This window comes from Pelodiscus sinensis, chromosome 4, assembly GCF_052426305.1.
Source record: "Pelodiscus sinensis isolate ZL-2025 chromosome 4, ASM5242630v1, whole genome shotgun sequence".
In the NCBI taxonomy this organism is placed as follows: domain Eukaryota; kingdom Metazoa; phylum Chordata; order Testudines; family Trionychidae; genus Pelodiscus; species Pelodiscus sinensis.
In genome coordinates this window covers 47,798,445-47,815,849 of record NC_143055.1, presented here as the reverse complement: position 1 = coordinate 47,815,849, position 17,405 = coordinate 47,798,445, and the positions used below count along the sequence as shown (strand labels likewise).

Here is a 17,405-nt window from a genome sequence, read left to right as displayed (position 1 = left end):
ACAACGCTCGCCAGAGAGTGCTAATGGGTTCTCCTCCTCTTTCTCCTCCAGGCAGGTTCCCATGCATGATATCAGTATTCTCCATATCACCATGCTTGATCGGAAGGGAATGCTGAGTGCAGGCATGGCCCTGGACCATGTGTAGCACTGCTGTGTGGTTCCATGACCCCAGACAACTTAGTGGTGGCTTGTTGTGGGAAGGAGTCCCACCAGAGAGGCTGGAGTAAGGCAGGCATCACTAGTGGGTCCTGTGTAATAGCATCATTGAGCTGAGTGCTCTGGGCTGGCACTCCATGTGCAGACAGGTGAACAAGCTGTTGGCCAAATAGGTCGAGGGAGGAGTGTGCAGCTGCTTGCCGCTTGTTGCCTTGTAGATGGAGAAAGTTAGAGAACCCAGAAGTGTCCTCCCCAGGGTTGTTGGAAGCCTGGGATATGCCCTGGGAGGGAGGGAACTGACTCCAAGGTCAGGAGCATGTCCTGGCTCTCAGACATGGTCACCTGACTGGCCTCTTCTCCTCCACATTGTCATTGTCATCCTCTGCCACCCACCCTCCTGCAGGTTGATGCCAGGCATGTCTTGGATGGACTCTAATGACAGTGGGGGAGGTGACCCCCCCCAGGATAGCATCCAGCAGCTCAAAGTGGCAGGTGTGTGGTGCCACTCCAGAATGTCCGCTCTGTGTGAGGGTCCTGCTGTGCCCTTTCTTGGCCAGGCTGGTGGTGATCCTGCTGTAGATGTTGACATTGCACTTCTTGGTGCAGAGTTCCTGGTGGTTGGACTCTTCCCCCACACCTCAAAGAGGTGCAGGATCTCTTCACCAGTCCAGGCCGGAGCTCTTCTTCATCCCTGGGCAGTGGAGGCCGTGGGAGCAGAAGTGCGGGCAGCCATTAGAGGGTCTGAGGGAGCTTTGGGTTCATTGATATCTCCTTGTGGTGCTCCCTTGCATAGGGCTTGTGAAGCTGGCTACATGGGACAAACCCTTCTCCTCTTCCCGGGACTTTTAGAGTTTTGCAGGAGGAGGAGAGCAGTGGAGACTGTAGGTGTGGCCAGAGTGGTCAGAGCCGCAGCTGTGAGAGGCCTCTGGAGGCCAATTAGTTTGAATCAGCAGCACCAGAGCATCCTCACTACTGTTATTTCAAAATTACTATTTTGGAATTAGCATTATTTCCCAAGGAAAGCAGAAGTACAGAGTTCGAATTCTGTGGCCTGTTATTTTGAAATAACAGGCTTGGTTGTGTGGCCGCTCCGCTTATAAATTCAACCTTGGAGGGGTTAGTTTGAAATAAGGACCTAGTTTAGACCACAGCTCATTATGTTATCCAGTTTAAAATTTTAACCAGCATATTCATGGTACAACAAGTATATCTTGTGTTGAAAGAAGTGTGACTTTTTTTTTGATGCACTAATAGTTCTTAGGATACTTTGCATAACACAAAGCTACTTACGGCTTGGCTTTATACTATGCGTGTTTGCATTTCAAATATTACAGTGGAGTAGTCTGAGCTCAGCTGAAACCTTCATGAATGCAGATTTTAATTAAAATTGTTCTTTCTGATGATGATATCTGAGTTTCGTCTGCATACATCTAGTAGAGAGCATAAAAGATAAGGTTGTCGGTGCCTTGTTGAATAATAGTTTCCAGCACAGCAATACTCCAGTTTCACTGAGCACACAAATACATTGTTTTCTTTAATATTTATGGTGCTATTTTTGTCTGGATCATAAATAGTATAGGGGGAAAAACACAAATTTGACTGAGGCACTGAAGATAATTGGATTATTTTTCTTTTTTAGTCTGATAGTTACAATTTAATTGCATTAGTTTAATACTGTACTATATATTAAAATGTTTTATAAAGAATATTTAGAAAATACTAACCACAGTATGAAATTATGTAGCACATCATTCCTTGTATAAAATATAAATGTAGGGGGAAAAAATGCTCAGAGGAGGTACAAAGGTTTTATAGCTATGAGTTTCAGATTACTTACACAATTAACACATGGTTTTTCATATGGCTACATAGTCCCTCTTAGGAGCAGTAACACTTCTAGGTGTTTATACTGCATATACAGTATAGAATTCACTGTGGTGAATGGTAGTATGTTGTCACAAACCAGGGTTTAATTCATTACTCATCAGTGGCAAAGCCCTTGTATTTATAAATTTATAAATCCCCATACAAGGTAATTGTTTTCCTTCTTATGTCAGATAAATTCTTTTTCTGCACAAGGAAGCACAATCACAATTTCATGTAAGGTGGACCATTAGGACCCACCTATTATGCCCCTAATTTCCTCTTAGACATTCTATGTTGAACAAAGTCATCAGTCTAATGATCATGGTTGACTGCAAATCAAGACTCAGCCATAAGGACATAACTTCAGTCCTTACTCAGGCAAGTCTTCTGTTGGCTTCAACTGGAGTTTTGCCAGAATAAAAGCTGGATCAGGTTCCAGATCACCCACAGACATTTGCTTGATTGCAATACCAGATGCCCGCTTTCCTTGAGGGACTGAGAAATCTACCCCTCCACACCTTTTGCCAGTGTGGCGCACTAGTCTGAACTTAGGAATTGAACTGAGGTTCTTTTATACAACTTAGTATTGTTGCCACTGGACTACAAGGCCAAGAGAAAGATAGCAATCCTTTCCCACAAATTGTTGCCTATTTTTCTTTAAAGCTGCAAGAATCGCTAGTAATATTTTTTGAATATTGAGTTTCTTTTTTCCTCCTTATTCAGTGGTAAGATGACTTAACTGTCATATTCAATTAAATGATTATTATCTTGGGATCTGCAGTTTAATTGCATTTTTGTTGATGATATTATTAGGCTTTGCAATCATATAAGGAAAACTGCTAACTGGCTTTTTTCTTTTTTTCTTTTTTTTTATGCCCATTCAGATCTTCATGGGTGGAACAATTAATTGTGCTTTGTTTCTTTGCTTTGAAGGAATAACGACGGTTTTGACCATGACAACGTTGAGCATCAGTGCACGGCATTCATTGCCAAAAGTATCCTATGCCACTGCCATGGACTGGTTCATAGCGGTCTGCTTTGCCTTTGTGTTCTCTGCTCTTATTGAGTTTGCTGCTGTCAACTATTTTACTAATGTTCAAATGGAAAAAGCCAAAAGGAAGACAGTGAAATCCCTGCTTGAATTTCCAGTCATGCCAGTGCAGCGAGAACAGTGCACAGAAGAGGCACTCACGGTATTTTAAAAAATTTATATGTTACACTGTTTTCAGGTCTATATACAATTGCTTATGAGTCCAAGGTGTGAACAATGTCTGATTATAGGGGTCTGTAAGAGAACATTCTAAGAGACAAAACCTGGTCCATTGAGGGCTTTTTATGCTGTTTGTAAATGGGATGAGGAGTTGGCTCTTTTAGGATAGTTCCATATGGGCTGTTGAGAGTAACAAGTTACACCTTTCAGATACAGGTCCAACTCTTAGGCTATGTCTACACTGCAGTGCTATTTCGGGATACCAAAGGTATCCCGAAATAGCTATTCCATATCTTTTGGGCATACCTGTTGTTTTGAAATATAACAGGCTTGCTATTCCAATATCCCTATAAACCTTATTACCTGAGGAGTAAGGGACGTTTTGGATTAGTGATTTGTTTAAAAATAAATGCTGTGTAGACGGTACCAAATTTTGAAATAGACTATTTTGAAATTGACTCAAAATAAGCTACGCAATTTGCATAGCTCAAATTTTGAGCTATGGGTGCAGTGTAGACAAACCCTTAGTGAAGTAGAGTGAAGATGAAAGTAGAATATTTAACAATACATGCAGCTTATATTTATTCATCTGAGTGGGCCTGACTGCATCCTCTTCAGAGGAGGGAGCTAAGCTAGAAGGCTCTCCTTGTGGGATTTCTTCCCAAGTCATTCCATTTGGTTGCTTTCACTCTACTTCCCTGCTGCCCAGGAATTGGCAATAAACTTGGGTAAAATATATGAAATTCACTAAACCTTTTTCAACCTTGTCTTGTGTAATTTAGCTCCCCTGAAATTTAGATTGTTGGCAAAATCTTGACAGACTGACAGTTGTCCACAGGAAAAAATGTGACCATTCAAAAAGATAGTTAGCCAAAACTTGGTATTTGTGAATTTTGAGAAAGGTTTCTCTAAAAAAATAAAAAGGGGGGGGGGCGGGGAGAGGAAGGGTTCTTTAAGTCTTAACCACTCTCACTGGTACACAGAAAGAGTATCTGTATTGTATGGTAGGGGATCTCCAACTTCCCTTCCTGACTGAGAATGGGCTGACTTTACTATCTCCTGCCCTTGGACGGTGTAGTGATGGCTGTGCTGGTTTCTCACCACTGAAATTTCCCAAATTTAGGGTGGTTTTAGATCCTCTCAAAACAACATAAAAAAGACAATAACTGATCTTATGCAAAAATCTCCAAACCAAAACAAATTATTCTATATGTTAAAAGTAGTACTATGTTCTGCCCTTTTCTAGGCTGTTCTTCCTGAATGAAAACAAGGAATAGTCTGTGGCACCTTAGGGCACATCTACACAGCAGGGCTAAAGCCAAAATAAGCTACACAACTTAAGCTATGTCAATTGCACAGCTTAAAATCAAAATAGCTTATTTTGGCTTTTGGCACTGCCTACTCAGCAGGAAGTCTGAGAGAGCACACTCGTCCTCTGGGTTATGGGAGTCGGAGTAAGAAGTCCTCCAGCTTAATATTGACAGTATGTCGAAATAACTGTTTGTAGTTTAGATGTAGACTGTTATTTCAGAACTAGCCAATTAGCCCGTCACAAGACGGGATTTTCAGGTATTCTCTCCTGAGCACCCGCCTGTGTGTGTGTGTGTGTGTGTGTGTGTGTGTGTGTGTGTGTGTGTGTGTGTGTGTGTCTCTCTCTCTCTCTCTCTCTCTCTCTCTCTCTCTCTCTCTCTCCCTACTGCCTCCCCCCCTCAGCTCTCCTCAACCTTCTGCCTCTCTCTGTCTTTCTTTCTCTTATCCCCCTTCTGCCTCTCACTCTCCCTTTCTCTTCGCCTCTCTCCCTTCTCTCTCTCCCCGTTTCCCTTCCCTCCCGCCGTGGCACTCGGCTGAGTGCTGCCTGCTCAGCTGGGGTGCCACGAAGGAGGGGGGGGCGGGGCGGTGACGTACACAGCCAGGGGTGTGACCGTGTACGTCAGCATTACAGACTCCGACACTGGGCTACTATATATATGATAACGTCAGTTATTCCGAAATAACGTTGCTGTGTAGACATAGCCACACACACACACACACACACACACACACACACACACACACACACACACACACACACACACACACACACACACAAGTTGGTGTTGTTCACATGAATATGGGTTTGTAGCACTGGGCTCTGTATAAGGAAAGAGGGATATTGGACTATGAAGATGTGTCCATTTTGATGGAGAGAGATTGTACAGCCCAATAAATATAAGAATTAAGCAATAGGAGTGGATAAAATCAAGATAATTAGAAATAGTTTTCACATGTTTTGTTATTCATTTGATCTGTTTTCATGAGACCAAGAATAACTTTAAAATGTGATTTTCATGCTAAGTCAATGTGTATGTTACTTACACCAGTATATTGTGCTTTTAAGAGAGATGTAGATTTTTAATCAAATGCTCATTCTCTAAATATCTGATAGCTTTTCAAGGAGAACATGTTTTATTGGAAAGAAATGCATTCTGGTTTATTTGGAGATGTTCATTTGAATTATACATAACTCATGCAAATCCATTTCTGAGTTAGTATAGCTTTGGCTACAACATGCTTTTCCAGAGAGAATGGCTGTATGATGCAACTACTTGTTCTCTTGTGCTATTACATTTACTTGACTGAGGTTACATCATGGATGAGATTGACCTACTATATTTTAAATTACATTTTTATCTAAAAAAAATTTAAGCTTTTTTCAGGGCATAGTTAGAAAAACTGATGCATTATAATTCAGATCAATATATTACAATACTCTCATTATTCAACCAGTCTAATACAACTTCCTGACATCAGTGGATTATTTCTGTATTTAGGCCTCAATTGTACAATTCATTCTGTAGTGGTGGACTCCTGCTCTTGTGAAACAAGTTACAGGATCATAGAATCATAGAATACTAGGACTGGAAGGGACCTCAAGAGGTCATCGAGTCCAGTCCCCTGCCCCCATGGCAGGACCAAATACTGTCTAGACCATCCCTGATAGACATTTATTTAACCTACTCTTAAATATCTCCAGAGATGGAGATTCCATAACCTCCCTGGGCAATTTATTCCAGTGTTTGACCACCCTGACAGTTAGGAACTTTTTCCTAATGTCCAACCTAAACCTCCCTTGCTGCAGTTTAAGCCCATTGCTTCTTGTTCTATCCTCAGAGGCCAAGATGAACAAGTTTTCTTCCTTCTCCTTATGACACCCTTTTAGATATCTGAAAACTGCTATCATGTCCCCCCTCAATCTTCTCTTTTCTAAACTAAACAAACCCACTTCCTTCAGCCTTCCCTCATAGGTCATGTTCTCTAGACCTTTAATCATTCTTGTTGCTCTTCTCTGGACCCTCTCCAATTTTTCCACATTTTTCTTGAAATGTGGTGCCCAGAACTGGACACAATACTCCAATTGAGGCCTAACCAGCGCAGAGTAGAGCAGAAGAATGACTTCTCGTGTCTTGCTCACAACACACCTGTTAATACATCCCAGAATCATGTTTGCAAAGAAAGCAACAGCATCACACTAATGACTCATATTTAACTTGCGTTCCACTATAACCCCTAGATCCCTTTCTGCCATACTCCTTCCCAGACAGTTGCTTCCCATTCTGTATGTGTGAAACTGATTGTTCCTTCCTAAGTGGAGCACTTTGCATTTGTCTTTATTAAACTTCATCCTATTTATCTCAGACCATTTCTCCAATTTGTCCAGGTCATTTTGAATTATGACCCTATCCTCCAGATTAGTCGCAATATCTTGGGATCCAATTTTGATGTCTTTACATAGCAAACCTCATTCCTCCTGCACCGTGATGTACTGGTGCTACTTCAAACATGGCATTGTTGTTTAAATGAAAGTGCTAAGTGCTACACAGGATGCATCACAGGGGTTGTTTGACTGAAAGGGAGTGTTCTTGCATTATTTATAGTGAAGTGCAAATATTTATTCTCTCTCTGCTGTTTCTTCTTGAGATTGGTTTTAATTCTGCTACTTGGCCATACTGTAAATATCCAGTTATATATTTCACTAAGACGTAAGCAGTTTCTGTTCCCCATTGTCAGTCAAGGTTGTAGTAATAACTTTTCTTATCAAGCTTCTAAAGACTGTCATTTTCCTGATGCCTCTGTAAGGCTAACTTAAATTTGATAGCATTACTGTACTACATTTACCAAGGCTGTGCTGCAGTGGCTGTATCAGTTCCTGTAAGAGATGTAATCTGTGTGTGTGTCAGACAAAACCTGCCTGGGTTTGATGTTTTTCTTATGGCTCTAGTTTGTTCCCATAAAATCAATATTTTGTTAGTGCCCATATCCACATGGTAGAAAACACTGGAAACATAGCAAAAGAGTAAACAGTTCACATGGCCAGGAAAATCATGTCTCATTAGTAAGTCAAATTCTGTTATCTGTGCAGCTTCCGTTGAAATCAATAAGGGTTGTGTATGTTATCTGGAAGGGTAAAATTTGGCCACTGACTATATTTATAATAGAAAATTCACTGAAGTAACAAAGTAATAACATATCATAAGAACATAAGAATGGCCGTACTGGGTCAGACTAAAGGTCCATCCAGCCCAGTACTCTGTCTGACGACAGTGGCCAATGCCTGGTGTCCCAGAGGGAGTGAATCAAACAGGTAATGATCAAGCCATCTCTCTCCTGCCATCCATCTCCACACTCCGACAAACAGAGGCTAGGGACACCATTCCTTATCCATACTGGCTAATAGCCATTAATGGACTTAACCTCCAAGAATTTATCTAGTTCTCTTTTAAACCCTGTTATAGTCCTAGCCTTCACAACTTCCTCAGGCAAGGAGCTCCACAGATTGACTATGCACGGTGTGAAGAAGAACTTCCTTTTATTTGTTTTAAACCTGCTGCCCATTAGTTTCACTTGGTGGCCCCTAGTTCTTGTATTACGGGAACAAGTACATAACTTTTCCTTATTCACTTTCTCCACACCACTCATAATTTTATATACCTCTATCATATCCCCCCCCCCCCAGTCTCCTCTTTTCCAGGCTGAAAAGACCCAGTCTCTTTAATCGCTCCTCATATGGGACCCATTCCAAACCCCTAATCATTTTAATTGCCCTTCTCTGGACCTTTCTAATGCCAGTATATCTTTTTTGAGATGAGGAGACCACATCTGTATGCAGTATTCAAGATGTGGCTGTACCATGGATTTATTTAAGGGCAATAAGATACTCTCCATCTTATTCTCTATCCATTTTTAATGATTCCTAACATCCTGTTTGCTTTATTGACTGCCGCTGCACACTACGAGGACGTCTTCAGAGAACTGTCCACGGTGACTCCAAGATCTCTTTCCTGATTAGTTGCAACTAAATTAGCCCCATCATATTGTATGTATAGTTGGGGTTATTTAGCTGGTCAAAACAGAAGTGAATATTTATACAGGAACATGGTGACTGGGCCTTTTGAGGAAAGATTATTTTTCCTCCCCTCCCCTTATAATTTCCATGTTGGGGGAAGGGGGAAGCAATTGCTTCTGAAGGTCAAGGATGGGAAATAAGAATGCTGCCTTGTTGCTTTTAAAGGCTTTGTTCAAAGCCACTTTGAACAAAACATATTCTGAGTGGTGTTGCTTTCCTGCTTTCATATTTAATTTCTGAACAGAAAGACCTGTCTCCCCTATGTAGTGTGAGTGTTCTGCTCAAAGTTCAACTCCTTTCTGTTGCTCTTGTCCTCTTTCAGGCTTTCAGTGTGCTCAGGGCACTTTCTACATGCTCACTCAGCCTCTCTGACTATCCTGTCTTCTCACTGGGGCGCACAGCAGTGCTGTACCTTATGTTGTCTCTTCCCCACCATGTCAGCTTCCTTTACCATTGTCCAGCAGGCATGAAGTGAGACATCTACATCTCCCCAGAGAACACTCCCCTGCTCCAGGCTCATGGTTAGTGGGATTTTTGTCTGCCCAACTCCTAAGGAGATAGGGTTGTTGCAATCCAGGATAAAAGGAATCTGCACTGCTCCTAGGCAGCTTTTGCCTTATTATTCCTCAGAAAAAGGCAGCAGAGCTTAAAGCTCCCTCCTCTAACCCAAACCAATAAGTTAGGATAGCTAGCACCTATCACAAGCAGCGTAACCCTGGGGTGGCAGGGCAGACAACAGGTTAGCACCTTTTTGCACCAGCAAGTGTGGATCTGGCCTTCTGTATTCTGAACTCCCTTTAAGAAAAGCAATAATATTGTTGTATGTCACTTAGGGTGTGTCTAGACTACAGGATTTTGTTGACAAAAGTGGACTTTTGTCAACAAAACTATACCTGCATCTACATTACTACTGAGTTCTGTCGACAGTAAGTCAACAGAATGTGGCAGTTTTGTCGATGGTGGTAAACTTCATTCTATGAGGAATAACGCCTTTTTTCCCCTACAGTTACGTCGAAAAAAGGCGCTATTGCATCTGCACTGTGCTTTTTCAAAAGAGAGCGTCTAGACTCTCTGTTGAAAAAGTGGCTTGCTTTGTCGACAGAACTGGCTGTAGTCTAGACACACTTTTTCAACAGAGGCTTTGTCGACAGTATCTGTTGACAAAGCCTCTGTCGACAAAACCCTGTAGTCTAGACGTACCCTTAGGGTTGCCAATTTAGGTTGGCTGTATTCCTGGAGGTTTCATCTCATGACATAATCTTTAATTTCTGGAGAGTACAGGGCAAGCCAAGAAGCCGGGCAATCCCGGTGCTAGAAGAAGCTGTATGATTTATTGTTTGACAGAATCATGATTCAATTTTTATGTTTTTGTGCTAGTTTCACTTCCATTTAAAAAAATCTGAGGGGTAGCTGTGCTAATCTGTAATTTTAAAAACAATGAATATTCCTGTGGCACCTTAGAGACTAACAAAGGTGTAGGATCACGAGCTTTCATGAGTAAAACCCACTTGATGAAGTGGGTTTTACTCATGAAAGCTCATGATCCTACACCTTTGTTAGTCTCTAAGGGTGTGTCTAAACTACATGGCTCCATTAATGGAGCCATGTAGATTAGGCTGATCGGCAAAAGGAAATGAAGCCGCAATTTAAATAATCGAGGCTTCATTTAAATTTAAATGGCTGCCGTGCTGAGCCGACAAACAGCTAATCAGCTGTTTGTCGGCTCAGCGCGCTAGTCTGGACGCTCCTGCGCCGAACTGAAAGCCCTTTATCGACCTCCCCGTTATGCCTCGTAGACGAGGTTTACCGGGGAGGTTGATGAAGGGCTTTCATGTCGGCAGGGGAGCATCCAGATTGCCCCGATCTGCTGACAAACAGCTGATCGGCAGAGCGGGGCAGCCATTTAAATTTAAATGAAGCCATGATTATTTAAATCACAGCTTCATTTCCCTTTGCCTAACAATCAAATCTACATGGCTCCGTCGACGGAGCCATGTAGTCTTGACGTACCGTAAGGGTGCATCTACACAGTACCCTAAGCTTAAAATAAGCTATGCAATTTGCACTACACAAATTGCATAACTTACTTCGAGTGTATTTTGAAATAGCTTATTTCATAATTTGGCGCTGTCTACACTGCTTCAAATTTCAAAATAACTCACTATTCTGAAATTCCCCTTAACCCTTGTGGAATGAGGGTTACCAGGATATTGGAATAAGCCACCTGTTGTTTTAAAATCTATTTTGAAATAAAGAGCTGCTTCAATAGATGCGGAATAGCTATTTCTGTATCCTGAAATATCTCTGCAGTGTCGACGTACCCTAAGGTGCCACAGGACTGCTCATTTTTCCATTTTAAAGACATACTTTTTGTGACTTTTTGTGTGTTTTTAAAAAAAAATTCATCACCATTTAAGGACATTTCAAAAAGTTCTCTTTTTAAAAAAAGCAAACCTCTTCAGATCTATTAGCAAGACCTTTATACTTCTCGGTGTATCTCTGGAATGTGCCGTTCAAAAAGTAGGTCAGTTTAAACAAATCCTTTTCTACCATTCTGAGCAATTAAAATTACATCAAATATTTGTAAAGCTTAAAGTTACAAGTAGATATAATTCACACTGATTCAATTCCTCTTTGTTTATTCTTACTAGCCAAGCTAAAGTATTACTGTCTTATTGGGCTTCTTTAAAAACAATTTTTTTGATCATTTAATAGCCAAACCTAAGATATGCCAGATATTATCCCATCATTACTGTTTAAAGGTTAGATTGTGACCACTCTGAATCAATAAGAGTTTGGCCATTGACTTTCATGGGGTAGGATTTCATCTTGTGACTTAGGCTCCGTGCTGAGCAAAGGGAGATGCATAAAGTCCATACCACAATTCCTCCCGCTGCTTCGTCTTTGCTCCAACAGTGGCAGTACGTTATTAACTCTCCCTTTCTAACTTTAGCACTAGAAAATGGAACAATGGTTGTTTTAAAATGCAATAGTAGTGTTTCACTTCTATCTTCATTGTCTTAGGTGTTTTAAAAACAAATCATGGTGGTTAGTGATTAATCCATCCAGGAATCAAATGAGAGAGATGGGTCTTTAAAAACGCGTGGTGGTCATGCAAAAGCTGGCATGATGCACAATTAAATAAAGCAAAGGAGGAAGCTTTCAGTGCTCGGTGAAAATGTCTTGGATGTGTCGTCAATTTTCTATTGCTTTAGTTTTGTTAATATCTCTGCTGTCATTAGGATAATAATTCTGTGTGGGATGAGAGCAGATGAGGGTCTAGGGTGACTGGCATATCTCATACTAAACACTATTTGAAAGGTATGATAGTGATGACTAGCTGATTGAATCACTGGAGTTAATGTGAATACTGAGCATTCAGCTACTTGAGAATAAAGTTCAGCTTCAATATCACTGTTAGACAGCTAAGGCCTGATCCTGAGAAGCCCTAAGCATGTCTTCCACTTTACACATTCTGAATAGTCCCACTGGCTTGAGCAGAGTTAAGCATGTGTGTAAGTCTTTACAAGATGGGGCTAGCCACCAACATTTCAAGTGGCTTAAGTGAGCTAGCAATATTCTGAATGTATGCATCAGAGTTCTCTTAATTGGATTGTGTCTCTCCAGGAACCTCAGATTGATAGTATGTCTGATCTGGTTAGGATATGGGACATTTTCACAGACAGCTGCAGAAACGTGAATGCTTTCTTCTTTTGGAAGGTGGGCAGAGCAATTCTTGGGAGATGAAAATTAAGGTATTAGATTTTGGAGGTCAGATTCTGATCTCACATAATTTAGGCATAAATCCAGAAAAAAAATCCATTGAATTACAGATCTGAGTCTGGCTAAGAATAATTAAGTTGTAATGGTGATAATGTTTTGCTTTACAGTTTGTTACCACAGGAATTCTGTCACAGCAGCTGTCTTGTAAATAAACAGGATGTCCTTCTGGAGTGCTTCCCACCTGCAAAGCCTGCTAGAAAGTGTGGTAGTTTGCTAATTCTTGTAACTTTGCAACATAACAAGGAACTGCCGGAAATGCAAGCTAGGCACTGTAAAGCTCAACTCTGTCATTATTCATTTTAAGCTATAAAGCCTTGAGTCAAATTCCATTGAGTTCAATGGGTTTTGGATCAGACATTTATTTTGGAAATTAAAGCATATCTAGGTAATGTTGTTTTTATAGGCTTCTATATGTTTAAGCGGATGATTAATATGGGGTGGACTTAAGCATGTGTGTAAGTGCATTCCTCAGGGGAGGATTGAATAAATCTGCTGAAAAGTAAATTTCTCTTCAGTTTCATTGTTGAAATAAATAGTGGTTGTTGTTTCAATATTGGCTTTAAGAATCCAATTAGGATTTATATCAAACCAGTTGATCAGAGCTTCTCTTCTAGTTTTTAATTAAAGTAAATATTGAAAACAGTCAAATATTATATCTTGGAACATTTTAAAAACACAAAAGGAGATTAAGTACAACTGGAAAGAGTAGGACTTTCAGGTAGCTCAGGATAAATACTATGCTTTCTAAAGAATAAATAAGGAAAAGGCAACTTTTTAAAGTTATCATTTCAATATTTATCATATATGTGAATGTGTATTTTTCCACAAAGAGGATCAATTTTCCTATCTCCTGTAAATATTTTTATGATAAACCTGTAAGTTAAATTTTAATTATTTGTACTGTGGCTTCTATTTTTTTCCCCTTGGTTTGACAATTCTTATGGGAAAAACTGAGCAGAGAGGTTTATGGTACTGGAGAGCCTATGTACCACCAAACATTAGGGTGAGTTTTCTATGCCGATTGTAACATTTTAGCTGACTTCATTTATACTCTGAGGGGATAGATGGAAATAAAGGTATGAAAAAAGTCCCTCAGGCAGATAAGTATGTTTTCAAAGAAATTTTCACCAAGGCACTGTAGCAAATTTAAGGAGACTGTAAGGTCATTGGAGAATTAAAATGTGGGGACAACACTTTTTTGTGTTCTAATCAATTCTTTCCTCTCTTCCTTTGAATACACTGCAGGGAATAATCCTCCAATAGGGGGAAAAACAGACCTCTAATGGAACTTTTCCATAATCAGTTCTGTTTTTTGTTTCTTGTATTCTGGCCTTATCTAAATAGCATACTTTTTTTTTTTTTTTTTTTTACATTTATTGTACAACTGGGAGAGGTTATTTGACAGTTGAATATATAGTTTTACAGATAGGATTATAAAGAATAACTTTCAATAACTATTATTTCTATTCAATAGAATTTAGAATTATGTGATTTTCAAATTTTAAAATATTTTTGTGCACTATGATAATCTCTATTTGTAATGGACTTCATTGTCCTGTGGGCCAGTGTAGATTTTACTAGGACTAGGCAAAACAAAATCTATAATGCATTTCTTCAGTAAATATTGGTCCCTTGGTTCTGGAACATCAACCTAAAATAAATTTCTATTCCAAAATTTATATGTTTGGCAATGACATGGCAATATGGTAAGTCAGGTCTGCAAAAAATTTGTGATTTTCTTATTATACATCATTGACATTAAATAGTTGGTGGAGGAGCACAATGAATATCAAAGAGGAAGACCACTGTTTACATAGCTGAAAATGAGTTATCTCTGTGGCAAACATCAACTCTTATGTAATTTGACAAGCTATCATGTCCTCTTGAAGTAACTGGAAACCCCTGTTTCCCTAGGAAACAGCAGCGAGAATAAGAAAAGAGCTCTTGTATTAGAGTGTAACTAGAAAAGTGTTTCTAAACTGGGATAAAGGAAGGCTTTTGTGGGGGAACTAACTAGTTTGTATAGACAGAATCTTTGCCTAAATCTTCCAAATTATATTGAAATCTAGAAACTCACTTTCCCAAATTCCTCTCTGGGATTTTCAAAATTAGCCACATGTAAATAAAGTTCATAATTATGTGTGTTTCACAGTGGTTGCATATGTAAACTAAAGAATTGTGGCACTATTGGCCAAGAAGCTCCATCTGAAAACAAAAATAATTCAGTTGGTTCATGGAAGTACCCCTTATTGTGCTAACAAAGTTGCATTGCAATTAAAGTCACACAAAATGTGCGCCTTTTGGCATGAATAAATGAGTCCTAATTTTGAAAAATCCATACTTTGACCTCATGGCATCAAATGACTCCACGTTCTTTTTGTGCATGTGAATTGTAAACTAATGAAATCTTAGTGATACTGCCATGAATGAAGACAGACTCTGGGTCTGCCAAATTATGAAGAGTACCCATGTACAATAAGTTAACATTTGCCTTTTCTTTACATAACCATAAAAGCCCTCTTTAGTCTGTTATGGACCATCATTCCCCTTTAAAACAATAATACAATAAGCCTATTATTCTGAATTTATGGTACAACATCTATAACCCTCAGACCTTACTGCATTAGAATCTAGTGACATAAAGGGACTACTAAAGCTCTGAAGGAACATGCCTCCGTAGAAATGGAAACTTCCTTGTAATGCATATTTGTTGCAAAAGCAGACCTGGGACCTTCCCTGAGGCTGCTCTGAATATATCTGGAGTAGGATGAGGCTGACAAATCACTGCTAAAGGGTTGTCCCACCAGCTCCAGTGTGCTGCGGTGGCTTACTCAGTTCAAAATAGTGCTGAAGCTGATCTGTAAATATGTGATCCTACACATACCAGCTTTCTATTTCTCAGCAGTTGGTGAAAGTCTTGTCCTCTAGTGGCAAGAAACCTACAAAGAGGATTTATGCACTGCTCCTACTGATAGCTCTTTAGATGAACTCACAGTAGATTTACTTATTTTGGATTCAGATCCCAAGAGGACATGTTCCTCATACAAACTGTGAAAGCAATTTTAAATGAAAGAGAATGATTTAAAACTGCTTTGTAGAACATTAGGGCACTGCAAGAGGACTCTAAAATGCTTTCAGAGCTAGAAAGGGGCTTGGCAAGCAACTTTGCATAATGCTGCACCAGCGTAAAACTTTCTTACAGCTTGCACAATTCTCCATATTTTGCATCCTAGACATATTCAGTGGGGTTTGCATTATCTGATGCACTATAAATACTTTTATCATTGCTTTAGCATTCCTATACTAACCCTGCACTTATGACTTGTCTAAGGCATCTATCCTGAAATATTTTACAAGTATGTACTTGTTATATAGTTTTCTTGACCAGGTCTCGTTATGGAGGAAGTAAAATGGGTGTGCTGAGTTTGTTTCCTTGTTTGGCATTTTAGTGTGTTATATTAATATGTTGTTGATCCAATTGCTGTAAATCTCAATTTAGCTACTATACACTGTTTCAGTTGATGCTAAATTGGCAATCTGGCTTCACTGAAGTGCAAAATTGGCTTGCTTGTCATAAGCTGGTAAAACACAGGAAAAAAAATCTTTTACCTGACACTTTTGTGTGTGTATGGTTCAATTCAAGGATTAGGCTCAGAGGAAGTTTCAAAATTTGCACTTTAGAGGAATGGCTGTAAGAGCTGACACCCTGTTAAATATTGAAGAGTTTAGATTGACTTCTATTTAAACATGAGTCTAGTATGGTACCAAACAAAAATAAACAGCAATTTTAGCCCTACTCTTTTGGACACTGTGAATGATTTGTAAGTTGATTTTGTGACTGACTTATTACTGTTTCTTCATGGTGTGACGTATTTTGTCACGTAAGGTGATTAACATAATCTTGCTGCAGAAACCTGTTGTAAGATTTAGTGGTAAATCTATCCAAGCTAACAGCATACTTCATTGTGTTCTCTATGTTCAATTGCATGTGCTTCCACTTGGAAAGAAAAGGGCACAGCACTAATTATAATATTTATATAACAGCATACCGGCAAGGTAGTTTGCCTAGTTTTCCTACCTTCATGCCAAATCAAATGGATTGAGTTTGAGTGAAGTCATTTCTGTTCATTGCAATCAGTCCCCTTTGGGAGAAAAAAATGTATAAAATATTCAGCATGGTTTGACTATTAATATTAAGGGAAGAATCTTAAATTGTTTGAATCCGGTAAAAATTTCAAAAACCAACTGTATGCTGATGTTGGTATTACTGCTCAAATGTTGGTATTACTGCTCAAAATGTAACAGGTTCCATCCTCACTAAAGAAATATCTGCTGGCTAAAATATTGGCTGACTGCCAAAATGGTTAACACTGATAAGGAAAATAAACCTATTTTGAGTGGAATAGTCTATTAGAAGATTTTATTTCAAGACAGTCCACTTTCATTCAGCTATTTAGTATCCTATTCAATGGATGCTAATATTAAGAGACACTACTTCCATATTCACATTATTACTCTGGGAAGAAACAAATTAGAATAAAACTTGGAGAAGATGTGCTAGAAATAGCCAATCATTTTTATAACAAATTTGAGATGCCTCTTCTTGTCATAACCAGAATATATTTTACTCAGGTAAATGAAATCATAAATATATCATTCCATGGGTCTTCTCTCCCCCCCCCCCCCCCAGCTAATATCCCATTACCGTGTATTTGATTTATTATTGGAGTAACTCCAGAAATCAGTGGTAGGTGCTTTGCATGAAGCTAAGAAGATTGCTGCTCTGAACAGTTCATAATATCAGTATCCATCTCCCCTTGATAACCAGGGCAAAACTTCCATTGGATTATTTGATGAAGGATAGATTCCTCAGTAAATTGGCTCTAGTTTAACCTGGCAAGCTTATTTGTTGTGTACATCATTTAGAGACACCATGTGAGTATGACCAGTGGTCTCATTAGGGTGTGGCATGTTATCCCTTTTATAGCCAATCTCCTGTTGCTGCCA

General features: G+C 39.4%; 1 protein-coding gene across 2 annotated transcripts in view; it reads left to right on the top strand.

Annotated features, from left to right (window-relative positions):
- GABRA4 (gamma-aminobutyric acid type A receptor subunit alpha4) overlaps positions 1-17,405 on the top strand; it is a 62,763-nt gene that overhangs the window by 31,680 nt on the left and 13,678 nt on the right. For both annotated transcript variants that reach the window (XM_075930484.2, XM_006111928.4), the window contains exon 8: positions 2,956-3,215. In XM_075930484.2, coding sequence (XP_075786599.1) covers positions 2,956-3,215 — 260 coding nt within the window. The remainder of the gene's footprint in view (positions 1-2,955; positions 3,216-17,405) is intronic.